This window comes from Corapipo altera, unplaced genomic scaffold (genome assembly GCF_003945725.1).
Source record: "Corapipo altera isolate COAL_440 unplaced genomic scaffold, ASM394572v1 0, whole genome shotgun sequence".
Classification (NCBI taxonomy): domain Eukaryota; kingdom Metazoa; phylum Chordata; class Aves; order Passeriformes; family Pipridae; genus Corapipo; species Corapipo altera.
In genome coordinates this window covers 40,495,743-40,517,812 of record NW_020884872.1, presented here as the reverse complement: position 1 = coordinate 40,517,812, position 22,070 = coordinate 40,495,743, and the positions used below count along the sequence as shown (strand labels likewise).

The 22,070-nt window shown below is 39.9% G+C and overlaps 1 protein-coding gene across 9 annotated transcripts in view; it reads left to right on the top strand.

Moving 5' to 3' along the window:
- The window catches only part of MBNL2 (muscleblind like splicing regulator 2), a 109,024-nt gene extending 90,705 nt beyond the window's left edge, over nt 1–18,319 (top strand). For 5 of the 9 annotated variants that reach the window (XM_027645166.1, XM_027645148.1, XM_027645134.1 and 2 more), the window contains one exon: nt 15,384–18,319. In XM_027645166.1, coding sequence (XP_027500967.1) covers nt 15,384–15,511 — 128 coding nt within the window. In that variant the 3' untranslated portion in view covers nt 15,512–18,319. Of the gene's footprint in view, nt 1–271; nt 367–15,383 lie in introns of all 9 variants that reach the window. The other 4 variants (XM_027645175.1, XM_027645156.1, XM_027645141.1 and 1 more) reach the window with 1 other exon arrangement.
- Nucleotides 18,320–22,070: the final 3,751 nt, after the last annotated feature.

Sequence of the window (22,070 nt, the reverse complement as noted above, 5' to 3'; positions counted from 1 at the left end):
GAGACAACAGTCACATTTTACTCTTTTTTTCTGGGAATCGCTGATTGTGTTGACAACCTTCCTTTAATTGTACTTGTAATAAGCTATTTTCCCCTTTTTTTTATTTCTCCGCCACGCTTTCTCGCTTTGCACTGTGATTGCATGCCATCTGCCGGTTTAACCCATGATGATGGCTTGCCGCTCTTGATATTCACCATGCCAAAAATACCACTTCTCTTACCATAATGCTGCACCCTCCTGTTCATTGCTTCCATGGTTCCCCTCCTGAAAGTACCCATGATGCACAACGCTACGGCCGCCACTGTCTCTGCAGCAACAACTCCTGCAACAAGTGTTCCCTTCGCCGCAACAGCCACAGCAAATCAGGTTTGCTCCTTTTAAAGCTTTCTTTCACAAGATCCTGAACTCTAAATGAGTGCTGAGATTTTTATTTTAATTTTTTTTTTTAACAAAAAAAATTCTCCCGGAGAATTTTTTTTTATTTCTGTGTTTACCCCATCAAATTTTCGTTTATTTTTAAGTCGTTTATAGCAAGTGTTTGTGGGACAGGTTGCACTTATTTAGAGTTAACATTTGTTGCAAATAATGATGTAGCTGTGTTTTGTGTTGCGATGTTTGTACCTAATTATTGTGTAATTAACCCAGCTGGAGTTAGAATCACCGTAGTACTGGACTACTTACAAAAGTTTATTATTAACACCTAAGTTCAAAAGGAAGATCATCACAGATTTCAAACATTCAGGTGTGTTCATGTAGCCTTCTCCATGAGGTGTGTGGAAGTGACTAATTTGTAAGCATGGACGCTGTCAAAAATGACAAACAGGACAAGGCAGCTGGAAAAAAAGTAAAAGAGAAAAATCAAATGTTTTCTATAAATGCTAGTGATCTAAACAGCACTCAAGATATTTATGACTATGCTTCTTTCTGTTTGAAAGTGTATCTTTAACCTGGTAATTATATTTCCCCAAGGAAGGATGTTATTAGAAAGAACCCTGAGGGTTATTGGCTGAGGCAGGCTAGGAAAGATGATACTTTCTCCTCTTCTTCTGCAGTTTATGTTAATAACAGTTTTCATTTTGGTAAGGTTTCCCCCTCCTCCTGTATGACCTGATTCCCACGAAAGACATATCTATTGGAGCCCATAGTGCGTAGCTTTGACTCCTCTGTTGGGGCTGTAGAGATTTCCACCCTAATGGACCTGCCATCTCTCAGGGGAAGGATTTGCACAGCTGTTGGGTTACTCTGGCTTTTCTGTTGCTTTGGAACCATACTCCAGCACTTCCACCTGAGAGGTGTTTTCCCTCAGGTTCTGAGAGGTCAGACTGAAGAGGAAGCAAGCACATTTGCTCACCAAGAGAAAACAAAGGGCTGTGTCCCCATCACCTTTCCTTGTGTTGCTCCTGGACAGAGCAATAAGCTGTTGCAGACCCAGTGAATATTCTCACCTGTTGATTCATTCCCCTCCACTTGCCAAGGGCTTAGAAAGAAATCAGTGAAAATGTTTTGCTTAATAATGTTATACCAGCAGGTTTATTTTTTTTTTACTGTCATTCCCAAAACTATTTGAGTATCCCATGGAAAAATAGAAGCTGTTGCAAGAGTTTATTTATAATAATTTATGAAAAATATACTACCTCTGAAATACACCCTACTTCCTTGAAGAAACACAAACCAGTCCGTTTTCTCTTTTTTTTTTTTTTTAAAGTTCATTTGCCAACATTGTGGCATTTGTGCTTCTAGCATTTTCACCAAAAGTGTTGTTGTTTTGTGCGTACTTTTCTGAGAGCTAGCTTGTAGAAAATGCTTGAAAGTGCAGCAGGCAAATGGTGTATTTCATGGTCCTTTCCAGAACAGTGTCTGCAGCAGAACAGTTTTCGGTGGTATCCAGTGTAGTTTTGTGGTCCCAAAGTGGTGACAAAGGGGCTTGAAGATGCCAACGGACTATGAGTAAATGAGGTGGTTTGGGGAGGGTTTCAGCTAGGACCCTCTCCAGCACAGAAATGCAGCTGGGGCAGGTCCACCACCTGTACTCCAGTGCCAGAGGGGCCAACTGTGGCTGAAGGTAGAATGTGTGTATGCCTACAAAAGGACCAGTAAGCAGTCTTTTTTTTAGTTAATAGGAACACTTTCACACAAGTAACTAGTACCACAAAGACATAGGTGTGCCTTAATGCAATTTCTCATCTAGCAGGATGGCAGGCAGAGCCCCTCCTTTCCCAGTGCAGATTTTGTTTACATTGGAGGATTAGAACATTTTAAATTTAACAGCAGTTATAGAAACTGTCTGATTTTATTTATTTAGTGCTATATATTTGTGTGTGTGTATACATACAACTCCATGCTGAAATTAATGGATGGTTTCGCAGGAGGATGGGTTTTCACTTGTTTAACTTCAGCCATTTGGAAGTTTAGCATTCAGTTCATCTGCTTTTCTAGAAGTCCGTATGAGGGCAGGGTAAAATTGCCCTGGAGGGTCCTGCCTCTTTCTCTTGCCTGTGGAAGGAGTGTGGGTATGTTACCAAAGCTCTGCACTGCTGCTTGTGGAGGAGATGAGTCCCACTCTGGCAGCTGTTCTCATTGGCATCTGTAGCACGTGCCATCGCTGTCTTTTTTTCTCACTCTTGTTTTTGTGTTAGTCATTGCGAGTATTTAAAAGCTACTGTAGAAAAATGATGTATTTCAAACTAGGGTAAGTAGTTAGTAGTTATTTCTTCTTTATAAGAGACAAAACTCCCAAGTTTTCTGTTTATTTACAACCTCCTAAGATTGGAGACAAACCTACAACACTAGGAAAGGTCCCACAGTAACTCTGTGGTCCTAACTCTCAGTATATTTTTAGCCCAAGAAACACAACAGGAGCAGGTTATTAACTTGGTAATTAAGATGACTTTGTTCGTGATCATAACGTTCTTTGTGTCTTCTGGTATGGTACTCCCAAGTATTTCATTTTACAACCTGAAGACTTCAGCCTGTCCCATTTCAGCTCTCACAACTTCTACTCACAATGCTAGGCATGAAAAGAAGGTTGTAGCAGGGCTTAATCATTTAGCTTAGTATAATTTGGCTTAGTATTTTGACATGGGAAAAAATGTCTGGTCTTCCTTGGATTGAGTGTGATGACCCTGGTGTCCTTGAAGCACCAGTGGAAAGGAAAAGTCGACATCCCAAAAGTTAGAGTCAGCTAATGGCTGGAAAAGCCTAAAAACCCTGTTGGGTCCAGTAAATTATTTAGTATGTGCTGTCAGCTTGTATTTTGAAAAAAAAAAGAACTCTGTCTCATGTCTTCTGTACATCCTTTCTTTCAGAAAATAACACAAGTAGCAGCTCAAAATGTATCTGCATCGACACACGCACAGTCAGTCGTGCTTGGCCAGCAACTCTGGGCATTGTGTGTTCAATGTATGGCACAAGGCATGTGAGGAGACTGTGTAGGATTAAAGGCTATACTGTACTACATCTGTACAGGGTGACATCAGTTAAGAATACATGGAAAACTGGGAAGAATCCCTTGCTTTTCCTGACTTACAGAGGGTAGGTTTTAAAACCAAAATAATTTTCTTCCAGTGTACTTCAGAGGGGAAGAGCATCGCTTTGGCTCAGTGCAATGGAAACAGGATGCAGCAAAAATGCTGCAAACCCTGTTTTACGAAGCCTGATTAAAAACTGACTATGTTAATATAGGCGCTGGTGGTCATGCTGTTCACTGTGTGAGGACATCCCTTGAGGGAGTGTCCCCGCTTACTCTTATCTGCCAGGCTGCGGTGAGAGGATATGGAGGGGGTGGACTTCAGCTCTTCAGTGAAAGGCAGGTGGGCTTCCAAAGGTACGTGAGGAGTCCAGGAGCATGTCTAGTCAGAGGTGAGAGGTCCTTCCCCTTTTCCTTCTTCCCCCCTTCACAGTTGCTCCAGCCATTCCCTTCAGAATGGGGCTTGAAGCCTCAGCTGCTTAAATGCGCTTCAGAGGTAGATCCTTAATGACCTTATGTTCAGGTGTTTTGGGATGCTGACAGCATTTTCTGGGAGCAAAGTTCCAAGTAGTGTGAAATGATCATGAGAAGCAGTGTTAGGGCATGTATATGGAGGGTTTGGTCCTAGCTCCCTCTAGTGCATGCATGTGGACAGAGTTATGTGAAAGTCTTATTTAAATATTAATATGGTCTTTATGTGTAAATATATACTTCAAAGAACTTTACCAAAGCTTTTAATTGTTACTTCTGTAGCTAGTGGACTAGCAATACTCCAGCAAGCAAGGATACTGTTACCTGCTCAGCTTCTCTCACAGGTAGAGTCACAGAATCATTTATGTTGGAAAAGACCTCTAAGGTCGTAGATTCCACTGTTAACCCAGGACTGCCAAGTCCACCACTAAACCATGACTCAAAGTGCAGCACATTTTTAAATACCTCCAGGGATGGTGAATCCACCATTGCTTTGGACAGCCTGTTCCAGTATTTTGACAACCCTTTCCATGAAGAAACTGTCTAATATCCAATCTAAGCCTTCCCTGGTGCAACTTGAGGCCATTTTCTCTCATCCTATCACTTGTTACTTGGGAGAAGAGACCAACCACCACCTTACTGTAACCTCCATTCAGGTAGTTGTAGAGGGAAAAAGTAGTGTTTATTGATGATTTTAGGCTAAGAATGTACAGTGCTGTAATTTCAGGATGATAGAAAAGACATAGATCTTAAGGAAAATTATTTGGAAGTTTGTTTCTCTTCTTGTTTTACTATTTGCTTTGTAAGCAAGTACAGGATTAGAAACTTAGGGAAAGATTAAGTATAGCCCACTTGGAGGGGATGTTCATGTTAATGCAAATGCAGAAAGATGTGACTTCTCTACCCTGCACACCAAAGATGGTTTAACAGAGGATGATTTATCCTAACATTATTTGAGAGAGGTGTTATTCTGAATTTTGGGGTTGAAGTTCAATTTTAAATAATGGCAACACCTGCTTGGGAGGGCTTTAAATTTCTACATAGAAAGCCTTACTACTGTTTCATTTATATGTATGCCTTGGTGAGTCCCACAAGAATTAAAATGTTAGGACTTAGCCCAGAATTAAGACACTTAAGTGTTGGTGTCTGACTGTCGGTGTCTACATGCAAGATACAAGTTTAAGTACCCATTGTAGACTGTGAAGTTTATTGGCCCAGTCAGATGAAGTCTAGAAAGTAGTCTGGCTTGTCCTTCAGAAGTCTCACAGGGCTTGGTTCAGTTGCCTAAACATGTGTCTAGTGACGTTTAAGATTATCCTAAGATAACCTTGGATGTCTAGGTTATCCAAGACATTTTCACAAGCTTGGCAGATTAAATACAGGACCTGCAGGCAAATATGCACACTTACTTCTGAAATGGCAACTGGATGACAGGCAGGAGACTTTAGCCAAAATGGCCCTGGTGAGCAGATGACCTGAGCGTGCATTGGGTGATCACATGAAGGGATCTGCAGGCTTTGTTGGCTTACTGACTAGGTTTTATAACCTCACTGAGTGTCACGGGGGGTTAAGACAGCAGTGTTTCTGTGTCCTAGTCTGTGTCCTCAAGCTCAGTTGGTGCTTGCTTAGTTCCTGGTTATTAGATGATAATTACAAAATTCCAAATGATTCCAAATGATGTGAGTCTCGCTAACATTACATCAGTTCAGAACAGTACATGGCTTTATATTCTGTAGCAATGAAAATGGACCAGAGACTGACAGCATTAAAATAGCTTTACAGATTATGCTCCTTAGATGTTATTTAGTGACAACAGGTATTATGACCTTTTACCAGGAAGGAAAAATTAAAGGAGAGATCCAATAGAAGAGTGAAACATTCATAAGCTGTGTTTGAAAAGAAATATAAGATCAACAGGCTGTCTCATGCTAAGGCTTGTGATTATCTGGCACAGCTGTTTTAAATTATGCATCAGCATTCTCACTGAATTAGGTGGCAATTATGCAGATATTAATTATGAAATTATTCAGTAGCCTTCAGTTTTGTCAAAATCTGTTAGAACACAATGAAGCAAAAATAAAAATAGTTATGTTTGAGAAAAGGAAAATTAAAATATTTGCCCCAGCAAAAACTAGTTAACATATTGTAAAATACAAACATCCCAAATTTTTGCAATTTGAGGTACCGTATTTGGGTGACTCCATTGGGAGGGAGCAGAGCCAGCACGTGCAGCAACAGAACATCTCTCCTTGCCAAGGTGCCTGCAAAGGCAGCACCACTCCCAAGGGAGGCAGATTCTTCTTAGGCTGAAATGTTGGCCCCTACTCAAGTGGATCTCTCCTTCTGCATAAAGCAGAAGTGCCGGTTGCTCCCTCTTGCAAATATTGCCTGGTGTTCCCCAAAAGGGCTTCCTCTCCAGTCTACCTCTCTAGCCCTGCGAGGCCTTTTGGCGGGGCAGAGGGTTGTCCATAGTACTGCTGACAGGCTTTTACTCACTGTTCTCTTTGTTTCTCATGGAAACCTGCTGTACTTGTAAATGGAGAGAAGAGTAGCAATATACTGAGAAAACGAATTGAAAAATCTGGTAAATAGTAGCAAATGGACTTTTTTTTGTCATTTAAAAGCAAGCTTTTGAAAAGGAAGGTGGGAAAGGAAAACAAATGTAAGACCTTTACAAATAAGAGCCTATACAAAATTCTTATTAGTGGTTTGAAAATCTTTAATTGCAATTTCTGAGAGAATGGGGCAACAGGTAGGAAAGCGCTTCTGCTGGGAATACTAAAGAATCTAAAGAATTTTTGTCTTTTCATGACTGAAAGTTTTGGTCTAAAAATTCCATAAAATCTCAAGATAAATACTTCTGTCATGGTTTGAACTTCTTTAGAAAGTTTTGTTCAAACAACAGAAAGGGTGATTTGAATCTGACGTTAAAAAGTCCAAAAAGTCCTTTCTGAGACACATTTTCTGAGGGAATGCTTGCAGGGAGCCAGCCTGTGGCAGAATTGGGCCTAGGAAGCCCATCTATGGTGCCTTGGCATGTGGAATGCAGTACTGGACATCTTACCTTGTACCTGTACCAGGATGGAGAAACCAAACTTAAACTGCTTGCTGCCTCTTTCATGCTAGACAACCAGGAATCACAAGCCTCAATTCCATCAAGTTATCTTGTCTGACACCAAGTTATGGGTAAGTAGCTATAACTTGCAGAATTAACAGTTTGCAGACTCAAGAGAGAGTTTCCAATCTTAAAGCCCACAAGAAAATTTTATTTTCTTAAACTGTAAGGTAGAAAGGAAGCAAAGCCAAAAGATTACCCTGGAAAATGCAAAGGAGCTGTATTTTAGTCTCATGCAAACTTTAACCAAGTCTTTGTTTTACTTTTAATAATAGTTTTTGGTCTCTGATAGTATATTGTTTCTCTGTAGATGTTGCAGACTTCTGGAGGCTTGCATACAGAATTTTAGATCACGTGCTTATATGCAAGAAGCCAGTTGGAAGAAATGGAAAAATATCTGATTTGTTTTTAGAAATTCTCCCATCATACCCCTCTCCCTAGTGTAGGATTAAGACCTGACTTCTTCTGATAGCCTGCTAGATGGCAGTGTCACACAACATCAGCAGTAAGCAAAAGCAAACACTTCTTCGTTTCATATAAAAAAAATTCAAAACAGATTTCCCTTTCCTGTTATAGACTTTTAGTTTTCATATCATTGAAATTAAAAAAAAAAAAAGTGTTGATGATTGATATGATAACTTCCTTTTGTTTTCTTGCTTTCAATTATTCAATAAATGATAATTTGACAAGTGGAGTAGAAGTCTTTTGAGGCATATATTTATTATTTAAACATAGAAAAATTTTTCTATGTTTTGTAGGCATTTGAGTTTGTTTCATGGTGCATACACACAGCTCATGTGAGTCTGTGTTTTTCCATCATAAAATTTTAACAACACAGAGCAGTGCAAAGCTCTAGATGTACTTGTTTGGGATTCTGTTCTCTGAAATAATTGCATCTGCACATCTCTAGTTTCTCCAGTTATTTTCCCTTGAATCAAACAAAGATCATATTTTTATCTCAGTGTAAGATTTATTTCCTACCAGAAATGCCAGTCTTTGGCTTTGAGTGTGCAGGAGGCTGCCCATGTAACCACAGTAGAAACATCTATATATTTATTTATTTGTTGGTTGGTTGGTTGTATCTGTTGTGACTTTCAGCTGAAGGCAGAAATTTGTTAACTTACCTGACTTCATTTTTTATGCAGTATTATCTTCCATGGCACACACTAACATGTATATCTGTTTATGTGAGAGCATTCAGATAGAAGAAAATTAAGGAAGTGATAAGTAGTCAAAAGTCATGAAGGTTGAGATTTCCTTGGAGAAGTTATAAATATAGTGAGTTTTATAAAACAAACACAAGTGTTATAAGCAGGGTGTCTGATGAGTAACCTTGATGAATATGAATTCGGTACTTTTCTGTGTTTGGGTTAAGATGTTGCAGTGGCCTGTCTCTTGCTTGGAAGGAAGTCTGAACTGGTATTCCAGGTTTTGGGAGAGGAGGACTTTCAGGATGGTGGTAACTGCAATGGAACCTGCAGAAGTGCTACCCACGCTCTGTGTGCAGTGGTACATTTGCCTAAAAGGGATGCTGTAGTGGAAGCCTCATCTTGCATGATTTGGGCATGCACGGTGTATAAGAGGAAAATGCAAAGCAGGTTTCGTTAAAAGGAAAAAAAAGCTAGGTGAGGATGCCTAGGAAAATGCAGGGTCAGAGAAGCAACACCCCTCCAAGAGGAATATGGGCACTTTCACAGATAATGCACAACTTGTGCTTGGTCTTTCACTCATTTGTGCTCTCAGTTCCTCTGCATAAGCCTTTTCTGGAAGTTTCTAAAATTCAAGAAGAGAAGGAAAATGACCTAAAAGTAGGAAGTGCAAAACACAGATGATTGCAGTAGCTTGGACCTGCTGAAAGGTAAAATTGAGTAGCTGTTCAAAACAGTCACTGTATGGATGCTCCCAAAATAATGTAGCAGTGATTTTCTCATTTCTATGTAGTCTATCTGCTGCCTGTGCAATTATTTAAAAATAGATTTTGATAGAATATATTAGAGTATGTTATGATCAATTTTTAGCACTGCATTATTTATTACTTTAAAGAAGAATAAATAAAGCCAGATTGCTTTCATTTTTGAAACAACTAATCCTGTTTCTCCAGAGTGAGTAAATACGTATTAAGTTGAACTTAAATATTATACATTATTACTTGAGTAAATACCTACTGAAGCTCATAAGTGAGCTAAGGGATTGGCAGCACAAGTGGCTTTAGACTCTCTTTCAGGACTTCGTGAATAATAAATGAGAATGATGCTGCTGAACCCTTGAGCTCTTTGGAATCCCCATAATTGCCTTGATCTTTTTTTTAGATCATCATGAAGAGTTGGGATTCAGACAAGGTCTTTGTCAGTTTTATGACACCCTGATGGCAAACAGCTTGTACCTGATGGAATGAAAATGTGCTAGCAGATGTGTCCACTTCAGCGTGGACATCTGACCCTCAGCCTTTTCCAGTGGCTTATTATCAGCATATGAGACAGGCAGAACTGGGCATTCTCAGATTTAGGGAAGAAAAAAAGAGGATGGAGCAGGACACCAGAATTACCATGTGAGGGTATGGGCTATGAGAAAGCCAAACACATAGGACCTTCAACCCTCAAGAAACACCTGATGCCCCCCATGTTAGGCACTGTATGGGCAGGCAACCAAAGAGGTCATCTGTGGTCGAGGCATCTTGCCCTTTATATACAAATCAGAGGTCACCTTATTGATGAGCAAAGTAGACCAATATATTGGGGTTGCATTGGTTTAACTGAGAAACAATAAGATAAAACCTCCTTCACCCCTGGATGGGTAGAGGACCATGGTTAGTGAGAGAAACAAAGCATATATACATTAAATGATAATATGCTGGAAATAAAAATGAAGTTTATGGCCATCAAGAGCAAAGGAAAGAAGCCAGACTGCATTTAATGCGAGTGAGAGTTGGAGCCAGCTCAGCTGTTAGCCAGTCGAGGACAGGGACAAAACCTATCCTTTGGGAGAGTGTCAGTGGGAGTCCTGAGGTGAGGGATTGGAACATTTGGGATGGTGCTCCATGGAGATGCTGCTGTGGAAGCTATGAGAAAAAGGGCTGATAAAGGCCATCTGTAAAGCTAAGTATAGAGATTACTCTCAGTAAGTCTCTGTACATTTACTCATCTTTTTTCACTTCTAATTTAAAAAACAAAACAAAACAAAAAACCAAACCACCCTGATTTATTTTGAAGAAACAGGGCACATACCACAAAAGAACATCTAGGAGTAAATGAAAAATAAAGAGCTGGAAGCATTTCCCAAAGGCATGGGGAAATATAAATAGTCTTCGGTTCCATGTCACAGGGAAGAAATACTTGGTGTTAGATTTATTTTTAGAAAGCAGGAGAAGTTATGAGGCAGCCTGATATGAGCCGGCTGTCTGAAAATATCTGTTGTTTTTAATGTATACCCCAGATATATCTGACCAGTCTGCTACTTGTGTGAAAAAACATGAGAACAGAAAATATCACTGTGGAAGGATTCATCTGTCCCAGTGCAGGTGTCCAAAAGTTAAATAACTCAGTGTGAACTGTTCACCACAAACTCTTACATTTGGCGCAGGGCAAAATGGCATCATGAGCTGATAATCTGTCTCGTGCTAAAATCAATTGGCTGAGGTAGGCTAGGAAGATGTAAAATGGGTGACCAGCTGAGGCATTCATGTCTGAAATCATCTGAGATGAATCTTGTCTACAAGAAATTCCTATTACTACTACACTGCTTTTAAAATGGAAGGCTGAGCAGTCCAAAATGTTTACTATGTATTTTTGGAGGGATAAGTGCTTTGCAATGCAGAGGTCAAATACAATCTTAATGCCCCTTAAAATATATTAAGGCCTATAGAGCACAGTGGGATTTAGAGTAATAATTTCAAAACTTCTGAAAGAGAAATGTGTCAGAGGTAGATGCAAAGTCATGTTTTCTGGCTGATCCACTGTGACAGATCTTTAGTTGAACAAGAGTTCATGCACAATGATTCATGCAGAATGGTAAATTTTCTGTATTCATCGTTGTATAATAAATCTGGAACTGGAAAATGAATTTAACTCAGAGAGAATAAAGCTTTGTGAATTGTAGCTTCAAAGCAGAAAATCTCAAGCCAAACAGTGTTCTTGAAATTCCTAGTACCTAGTCATGATTCTCAGTAATTTGGTTAATTCAATGAACTGTTATCAAATAAAGCAGTAACCTGGACATCAAAAAGAGTTCACAAAGGTGGAATTTCCACCTTAATTTAACAGACTCTCAATTTTACTTTTTAAGTCTTGAGTCAGTGACTGATCACGGCCACCTTTGGTGCATCTGAGGAAATCCCAAGCTGACACAGATTTGTCTGCTGACTACCATGTGCTGGTAGTCAGTGAGAAGCTGAAACCATTGGCAGTAACATCTTGTCATTCCCCTGGATGACACTGCAGAATTGTTACCATCCTTAGGAGCAATCCTGTCTGGATTTAGGGATTTTCTGTGTTGCACAGGGGACTTAATGACCAGTGTGATCCCTCAGACATCCTGAAGGTAAAGGTTTAAAAGAGCCGTGCTCCGGTAGACAAGAAAGAAAGAAAGAAAGTCTTGGCATTTAGGAGCTGAAAATGCCACCTCTAAAGAGATGGAAAATTTGGAAGAGCAAATGCTTCTTGGTGGCTAGAAAGCAGCTTGCAGAAATTTAGGTTCACTCTGTGTGTTGCTAGTTTCAGTGAGGTCTGGTAACTATCATTGGCACAATTTTAGTAATTTTAGTCTAAAGGGTAGCCAGCTTTCTGCCACTTTAAACAGGTACCAAGCAAGAAGGCAACGGAGAAGGTACCCTATATCTGTGATTACCTCTGAAAAATACCATTTCCTGTTATTAAATCTTCTGTGCATTACTGCTGCAGACTGTAAGAGCCAGGCCATTCTGCTTATGCTGGAAATAGAGTTCTTATTAGATCTCTCAGTGCAGCAGCAGAAGGTATGTTTTCTGGCACGTCTGTATCCACACCTGTGGATCTTACAGAGCATGAGAAAATGCTTTCCCATGCTTGACCTGTAGACCTTTGTACATGGAACAATGCACACTCATTTTATAGTCTTGTTTCTTAGGGTTTTATGCTTATATATACTATGGTAAAAGTGTCAATACATTATATCCCGTTGCTGTGGAGTATAATGATAAAATAGTATGGCAAATATGACGAGTCATATATACATACATTTGAGATGTAATTCTTCAAAGCATAGTGAACATGAAGATGGTTGAACCTACTTACAAGTAACGAGGGAATGCAGACTCTGGAGTAAGTGTTTGCAGGCACGTTCCTTCACCGGTATAATTCTTTACAGCTTCTTCTTTTTCAGCATGCAAGTGATGGAGCAATTAGCAGCAATGCAGACTTAGATAGCCTCTGTCTTCCATCACATTTATTACTTTGTTTGTAAATTAAACAGAAGAGGTTCACAACGTGTTTTCCATGTAAAGCAGTTTAGCATTTTATGTTTCTCTGTCAGACACAGTGAAAAAAAAAAACAGTTGCAGAAGCTGATGCCTGTGTATGTAGCTATGGCAGAGTTGTGATATCTTTTAAGAAGTAGGGTGTGAACATATAATTAAAGACTATGGGAGATGTTTTACACTTTGTGGCTAAGGTTAAAAAAGTAATGTAGCTCCTCAGTTCTGTGACTGCACTGGAGAAGCTTGTTCTGAAGGAGAGGCTTGAGGCTTTTTTCCTAGGAGGACTCCTACGTGTACTAGAAATAGTCGGGTGCAACATGCCCTAGTTACATCCCCTGTCGAGGACTATGTGGTGGGAACAAGCCAGATCTGTAGCCACTGGCAGTGGGAGAAGCATGGCAGTGAGGGCTCCAGCTGCTTCTCTGGCACCCACAACCTGTAAACAGGACATGCTCGCACACAAAAGGAAAGTGTTTACATCATCTTTGCTGTTTCCTGAGTTTTGACAGGAGAAGAGAAACAGCAGGAATAGGGACACAGCAGTGAAGTCCTTATCCCGGGCTTTGCCACTGCCACTCACCAGGGCAGGGAAGAGGAGGGATCCCTGCTCTTTCACACTGCCCAGGACCCCTCTGTCCTGCCTTGCATACAGCAGGGTGAGTGGCACTTGGGTTAATCACAGTGCCAGGAATAGTCCTGCCATTTTCCCATGACACAGCCTGAGATTAGGCCCTCTGCATTCTCTGTCACAGATTTTGGGGGAATTGGGAACATCAGTCTTGTGGGACTATTTGACCAAAGAAGTCTCGGCATAAGGGGCAGTTATCTGTCTCCCTGTATAGGGAGAAGAAAAACTATAGGAAAATGCAAGTTTATCCCCTCAAAAGTTGGCAGACAGTGTAGTCAGCTGCAGTGTCTGAAATTCTGGGGCTTTTTACACTGAGTAGGTTTCAGGTTATGTCCCATTAAATGAGACCTTAGGAACCTTTAAATACACTTGTGTGATTATGGCTAACCCAGTATAGCTAAAGCTGCTTTATTAATTACATTGACATGTTGGGTTGTAACATGCTAAAAATATCAGTCCTGAAAATCTTGGTCACTTCTTATTTTCAGCACGGCTGCGTTCTTTGTACGTACTGTCAAACCACCGTGCTGGAGCTGGACGAGAGTTACCACAGGCAGGGCTTTATTATTTGAGCAAAGGTATTTCTTTGTTATTTCAATAGGAAACAGAAGATAGGCGATAAGCTAACAAGCTCACAATGGGTGGAAGTTCATTAAAAATATATGTCCTTGTTGTGTGTATGATGTATTTAGATGTTAAGCCCTTTGGAGCAGCAGGTGTTTGTACCGCGTCATTACAATGGGTCCTCGCGTGTCACCAGATTTTCAGTGCTGATGGTAATCAAAGATGGCTTTTTGGCATGCTGGCAAGTTCAGCAGGGTCAGGGAGACAGTAGTTGTGTACAGAGAGCAAGGCAGTGGAGTTGTGAGGTGTAGGGAGGTTGACTGGGCAGGGGACTAGAACAAGTGCCTTGCACAGAGGCAAGCCTGTTTCTTTTTGGAGGTCTGTATGTCAGAGGTAGTATGTTGCTGAAGTTACTTTCAAAACACCTTTTTATTTTCCCCCCTTTTAATATAAATATTTCATTAAGCAGTGATCTAGCTTTGTAATGCACAAGTAGGTCAAAGTACTGTCATGACTGCTTTGCATACCACCTACAAATACAGCTTAAAAATGCATCGAGTGCCAAATTAAACAGTAAGAACAGGCAATACACTCTTAATTTCTTGACTTGTGCTTAAGTCTGGAGCAAAAGTTAGCAACAGTGTGATAAAATATCACACCACTGGCTTTTGATATCACTTTCACTGACAGACATTCCAGGCAGGTGATGGAAATTTGGATGATTTTCCAATACTGTGAGCAAGTGGAGTTTGTTGCTGGGCCCATCCTGCATTGAACCTTCACAGTGTTGGAAACACAAGAATTTACACCTGTAAAAGGGTTGCTCCACCCTCTGTTTGTGACACTGTGGAGGTAACACAGCAAGGTTAGTGACTAGTTAGGTGCATAGAAGTACCATTATGGTCATCCCCTGGATTCCCTGGCATAAGGAAGTGTGAGAAAACCTCTCAAGTTCTCTGATCTGAAGATAATTTTTTTAGGAAATAAGCAGCTGCTAAAAATGCATTGAAAAGACACTTTAGCTTTGTGAAAACACCCAGCCTAGTACATCTAGACATTGGAATGGGCTGCCCAGGGAGGTGGTGGAGCCACCGTCCGTGGAAGTATTAAAGAAGAGATGTGGCACTTAGTGCCATGATCTAGTTGACAGGGTGGTGTTGGATCAAGGGTTGGACTCGATGATCTCAGAGGTCTTTTCCAACCTGGTTGATTCTATGATTCTGAGATCTTTTTGCTTGTTAGTGGTGAGGGGCCCTGCCTCCACTGTTTTGCCAGTCATTTTCTGTCTTTCTAGGAGCATGGTAGGAGTTGGAGAATTGCCCCAGGCAATGGTGCCCTTCTGAGCTTCTTTGGGAGGCACAGGGCTGCTTCCACCTCCACTGATAGCCAGGACGCTGATGATGCACACCTTGCCTATGGCCAGGCCCTTCTTTTGTGGCTTCAGCACTACCTCCAGTATTTTGACACATAAAATGCCCCCTCTGCATGTTCTTACGCACGTGCGGACCAATGTGCAGGGGAAGATGACTAGGTTTGTGAAATGCAAGCGCCTCCCAGGCAGCATGAGAATAGAGGATGCTGTCCTGTGTGAGCTGCACCTGAGCTTAGTTAGTCCAATGCTGGCCATCTGGGCAAACTGCACTCCCCGTGTCCCCTAAAAGCGCGATCACGCTTTCCTTTCTCTTAACAGATAATCCTGAAATAGCCAGCAGGAGCGGAACAGAGTGTCACGAAGCCTCCCTGCGGACGGCCAAGCACGGCTACTGTACATACTACCCTGTCTCCTCCTCTCTAGAGTTGCCACAAACTGCATGCTAAGTCAAGAATTTGTTCTTATGGACAAATCAAAAACTCAAAAAAGCTAGTGCTGCTATGTCATATATGAATATTAAATATGGTATGCTTACTATACTCCAACCTAAAATAGTTAACTACCTGATACCAGCTGTGATGTTTCAAGACATAAAGGGTAACATTTAGTTTTAAAGGTTTTCTAAGCATAGTTTAATTCTTGCAAATATTGTCTTTTCTCCATAACTACAACTAACGGAAATGGTCCAGATAAGTTCGTCTCATGAGATTCAATGCTTATGAATCTTTTGAGCTCAGCAATAATTGAGTTCTATTGGCTAAAAACTTATCCCAGTTGCAGGTTTAATTTTCACCCAAACTCTGATTGGGGGTTTTCGTCTCGGTTAAAAAAAAAATCTTGGTTTTGCTCCCCTGGTGAGTTGATTCCAAGACAGAGGAAGTGAAACGCAGCCCAGTGTCCTGCACATCATCCTGTCAATCTGATATTTTTAGCAAGAAGTCCAAAGGAAAGCACAAATTCTTTAGATGCACATGGTTGGTGTTTGACTTGTATGGAGAAGTTGCATTTGAATCATAGCAGAATAGCAGAAGAAAATTTAAAAAATTTTGCACAGTATGAACCTTCATACCCCTTTCAATCCCCAAAAGAACAAAGTCTTGAGAATATTATTTTACAAGTATATTTATAATGTTTTTAAAAGAGACTTTGCAGAAGTGCCTAAATTTTGTCACATCAGACTTGATGAAAGTGAGCCTGATGCCAACGGTCAAATCTCACTGGACATGAATAATCTTTGAAACTCATAGTCAGGTTACCAAAAAGATCCAAGCTGTTAAGAAGTAACTTCTAGAAGTGTAAAATCAAGCAAAACAAAACAAGACCAAACTAACAAAAGAAAAGGTGAAAAAGAAGGCTGTAGATGAGATTGTATGATACTCTAATTTAATTAAAATTCAGTTGAGTCACTGAAACTTCATAGGTGACTTTAATCTAGGCTATTAACTGAACACTAAGAATGTAGAATGAGATTCAGTTTAATAAATCATTACTGTATTTGCATTTTTTTAATTGGATTATAAGATTGTAACCAGATTAGAGTGGAGAAAAATAGTTCTTCTAATTGTTTTTCTTTAAAAACATATTTTATGTCACAAAAGTATGAAGATATCTTTAATACAATTATATACATGTTATATATACATACATACCTATATATGGATGAAGCAGATTTTAATGTTGTTTACTTTTTTAAATACTTTGTTGATTTACAAGGTAATTATATATGTATAATTAAACTTTCATTTGTTTGATTTGAGATTTGTTTCAAGCACTATTGTACCAAATATTTCATATTTCACATTTTATATGTTGCACATGTATCACATAAATGACATAGTTTTTAAATTATTGTTTAAAAAACAAGACAGCTGTTATAAGTGGATATTATGTATAATTGTTTGCAGCATAAGTTTTCTATGTGGACATTATTAGTGATTGCAGTATTTTAACTTAACCTCTTCAGATTGATTGTAAACTATTTTAAACTTTGGCAGCACTGCCTGTTCTGAAAGACTGAAGGCACTAACCATATTATTATTTGTCTAGGAAATTATTTTCCAGGCTAAATCTTGTTTGTCCGATGTCTAATTACTATCTATTTATATATAAAGCTGGAGATTTGATCATCCGAAAGAAAAAAAATAATCACAATTCGGTTGTAAAATTAACATAGTGCTTGTAACGTTGCGTTAGTTTTAATTTGTGGAAAAATAATGTATCTTAACTTGTTACTTTAGCAGTTAAGGTATCACCATTATATACTATTAAAACACTAATATTTGTAGACTTTCTCAGTCCTTATAACTAGGTAGTTGACACTGCAACTTGCCTATATCTGTCAAAGTTGTTTTTATTTTTTTATAATAGTTAATTTAGGCATTTGGGTAGCTTATTGTATAATACTAAATGGTAAATTATCCATGTTGTTTAAATATTTTATGTAGATAACTCTTCAAGACATCATTTTGTGTGAACTTTTTATGTTTCAAAATAACTGTTAATCTATGTTTTTTACAATTAATCCAATATTTTTTGCCCATGGATGACGAAGCTTCAAATACATCAGGTCTTTCATCCAGATAAACTGACAGACAAAAGAGAAAATGTATTTTTAATAAGAGATCCACTTTCTGACTTTATGACTTTGTAATATTCCTGAAAACTGTACAAGTACAAACCTATGCTAACAGTAAGGAGGCAATTACAGAGATGTGCAAATACGTGTACAACAGATTCTGCATTTTATTTATTTATAAAGTAATTTTATAGACTATTTCAAAATTTGGGAAGATCTAAAACTATTTTTCTGTATAAATATTATTTGCCAAAACTTTGTTTATATTTTAAAAAAAAAGTCTAATGAAAATTATTAAATTTTAAATGCTTTGTTTAATTAAAAAAAAATACAACAAATATAACCCCCTAAAAGAACCATGAGATGGGCCAACACGGAGACAGTGAATACTGTAGCTGAGACATGGTTTCAAGTAACTTGAGATGTCTCAGTATTTATTTTCTTCAAAGGATACAACACCTCACCAAAATACCTTTTTGTTTGCCTCTCTCATCCGGCATAATTGATGACATGTACAATGAATATTTCGATAATAGTTAAAAGAAACCCCTTCATTCGCTCTTTTTCAGCATATATAATTACTAGTGGTCTGTTAAATAGCCATTTTATTTCTGTTGTGACGTTAAATTCATTCACCCAATGTACAACCACTGAAATAAAAAGAAGCATTTTAAAATGAGAGCGGAGCCAGGGCAGTCCTTTCTTGTGGTGTGGCTCTGGGAAGAGGCGCCTGGGGTAACAAAAAACAGCCAAAAGAAAGCGGAGTTTTTACAAAAGTATATACTTTTTATTTTATTCTATTGTATTTTAGTTTTTCCCTAATAGCATGTTCAAGTAACAAATCCTTAAGTGTAGTCCCTGGGTTGAGGACACATGCAGATGCTGCATGAAGAAGCATATACCCTTATCCTGCCAGAGATGGTGTGCCAAGGATGCCATGCTTCAGCCTCAGACAGTCGTTTTGTGCTCTTTCTGCCCACGGGCTAGTGCTGGGGTGCAGGCAGGCAGTGGTTATCTCACCCGTGTGGCTCACACTTGCCCCCCACTACTGGGGGATTTTTTTTGCGCCATGTCCTCTGCATCTTCTTTCCTACATCTTGGAGAGTATTACACCAACAAATAATCCCCTGTTACCTGCTAGTTCCTCAGGAGAGAGCAGCATCACAGAGGAATTGTGTGCCCAAGAGCAGAGATCACATGGCAAGCTACTGACAGAGGGATTAAAACCTCTGGCTTGCAGCTCTGTGGTTTCTTTACACTGCCTTCTCTTGTGTATTTTTTTAAATGCTTTAAAGAAAGGAAATACAATTCAACAGAATCAAGAAGAGTTTGTGTCATAAAGTTACCTACATTTCATAAGCATGAGACTGGTTGGAAAGGAGTCCAAGGTCACAAGTGATGTGGAAAACCACCAGGTCAACCCGTTTGTTTGGATGTATCACAGACGTACTGAGCCAGAAGCCTGCTGAGAACGAGCGTGTGGGATGGAGAGGAGAAACAGGATGACTTGCAGGGACAAGGAGGGACTGGAGCATTAGAAGGCTCCAAGGGCATTGTAGAGTAGAAGCAGCAAATGATTAAAATTCAACTCCTAATGACTCAGGATCGGGAAGCCTGTCTATTCATGCTTTCTTGTGTTAAACCCCACCCTGGACAGTTGTCAGCTGCCAAGAAGGGTCAGGACATGTCAGTTTTCTTGTCTAAAAGCTGTTTTGTTTCTTGTCAACTTTGGCACTTCTTTGGCAGTGGAGAAGTGCTCATGGGAGCCATGAGCTTTCAGGAGCCACACCAAACCCGCAAAGTCTGTACCTCTTCATGTGCAGGGCATACCCCCTTCAGATAATGTCAGGGTTTCCAAAATGAAGCAAGATACTTCTAGAGAAAAGCCTTCTGAAACCTTTGGTTGTACCCCTGCCACACATGTCCTCATGGACAGTCTGTGGCCAGAGCTTTGGTGCCAAAAGCTGCTCCGTTGCAGGGAGCAGTCCCTCACTCCAGGCCAAGGGCTGCAGCAGTGTCAATTTGCTCAATATCAGCTGTCATTGGAGCAGACTGGACAGGTCCACACTCACAGCACTTGGCTCTGCATCTCCCCTGGCCCCACGTGGTGTAGCCATGACCATAAGACATTATTTTCTATGTTTTTCTTGGTTGTCAGTTCAAGAGTCTGATGTAATCTGATGTCTGGGGTGTTTTTGCAGTCCACTGGAATTAATAGCATGAAACAAAAGGGGATGTGACATTTGAGGGATTGGAGCCTGCTGGGAGGAAGGAAGCAAAGAAAGCCAAACTGGTTGAGTCTTGTTCATGCTTCATTTTGGGAGTGAATCTTGAGCAAGTTACCGAAACAGCACCTGGGTTTTGTTTCAGAAAGAGTTGTTTCACTCCAGAAGAGAGCCCAGGAACAACCCAACATTTCTATACTGTGGGTGATGACAGAAAAAAATGCTTGAGGGCAAGGCTGCTCAGCAGTGTGGGCATTGAATCTTCTGCTAGTAACATTTATTACATGAATTCATGGGACCCAAAAAAATACCTTGTCTGGAATTGCTAAAAATCTTCCTTGGCATCTGATCATATGGTCATCTGAGCATACCATGCTCTTTATCCCTGCAGTCAGTTCTCTAGCCAAGCCTATTGTCCAGTAGCCTGCCTTTTTAATGTCCTGTAATTTACAGTTCTGGAGGCTTTTTGCATGGGTCAAGATGATGTTTATTGCTGGAGTGGGAGTGTGTGAGAGCAAAATCATCTCAGCTGTTGCATTAAAGCAGTTACTATTGCTGGTATGTAATGTACTGAGCAAATAGGTACGGAATATATCTGTGAATGAATAAATTATGGAAATGTCTTATAAATTGTTATTCTTCTAATTCTGTAATTATAGAAACCATAGAAATTGTACAAAATAAATGACACATTTCATTACATGAAAATACCTTCTGCTGTAGCAGGGAAAAAACTCAACACTAGGAAATGTGAAAGGAAGATATCAGTGTGAGCTGCTTATACAATGCTGGGTTGCAGTTACATTATTTCCACCACAGCTTCTTACAATGTGAGGAAAAGACACTTGGCTTTATGATTTAGGAAAATCACTACAGGAAAGACGCCCTGCTCCTCTCATCTTCAAAGAGCTGGATTTGGATACTACTTTTAAGGAAAACAAATTCTGGTGAGTGTCCTCCTTAGTCTTAATTGTCACAAAACAGTCAGGGTGTGGCCTGCATGGTGGGTGGTTCCTCAGAGGGTCACCAGACCAAATAGATGCAGTGGTGACAAGGGTGACCACAGCAGTGTGAGGTTCACCTTGTAGGAACAAGCCCCCAAGGGCTGGTCGTGCAGGTGCATGTCTTTGCCTGGAGCTGTGTCTATATTTGCCATGGCTGCCTCTCTTTTTCATACAGGGGTAAAATGGAGGAAATGCTTTCACTTCCTTATTTTACAGTTGTAGCCATCCGACTGAATGCCAGTGGAGCACATTCGGAGATGCTAAAGTTGGTAGCTGACAGCACAGCTCGGGACTGCGAGTGAGCAAGTTTTTCACACTTGGAAAGCTGTTAGGGTGGGATCCAGCTTTCTCTCTGTAGGTGTCGAGTCTCAAATCAGACACTGCAGAGTACCCACTTGGCTAGAGCTGCTGCTGTGGAGCAACACAGGTCTGGATGGGTATGTTAACCCAAGACTGCCAGCCCCATGCATGTGTCTCAGATACTCTACAACACTTTAGGTGGGTTCAGTCAACAAATCCCACCTGTTTTCACAAAGAACAATGGTTCTCATAAATTTTAAAACACTGTCATGCACAAGAAATCATAGAATCATGAGATTGGCTTAGATGATCTAATAGTTAAAAACCCTGTTTTTCTCTGTAGATATTTGGAGTACGTTCAGCTTGCATATTTAAGCTTTTTCTCTCCTACCATATACTCAGAAATTTTTTTCATGTCACCTAATGTGCCCCTGTGCTCATGGAAGTAAAATTAAAAGAGTTCATAGAATTCTTGAGAAACTTGGGCAAATTGACAACAGGAATTCAAACTGTTATCTGTTACCATGTTGTAGGGAGGAATGAAGAAATATTGTAACACTTTAGTATGCAGTATTTCTTCAGGCTTAACCTTCATATGGGCTTAATTCAATTATTATGCCAATGAAGGTGTGATGTTGTCAGTATAACTTAGGCTGAATGCAGTTGCAATGGGATAGACTGTCCCTGTATGCAAATAAATTGTTCTGTTTAACATGTGAAATGACTGTACCTTACTCTATTCAATTTAGTTAGGTTGGTTTAATTTCTCTGAGTCTTGATAACAAGCTGTCCCTGAACAGGCGTTAGGTAGAGCCTACACGTTCATTTCTAGGTTTAAGATAAATGATGAAAGGCAAGAGTCCCATTTTGTGTCCTTCCTCAAGTCAAATGTGCTCAAAAG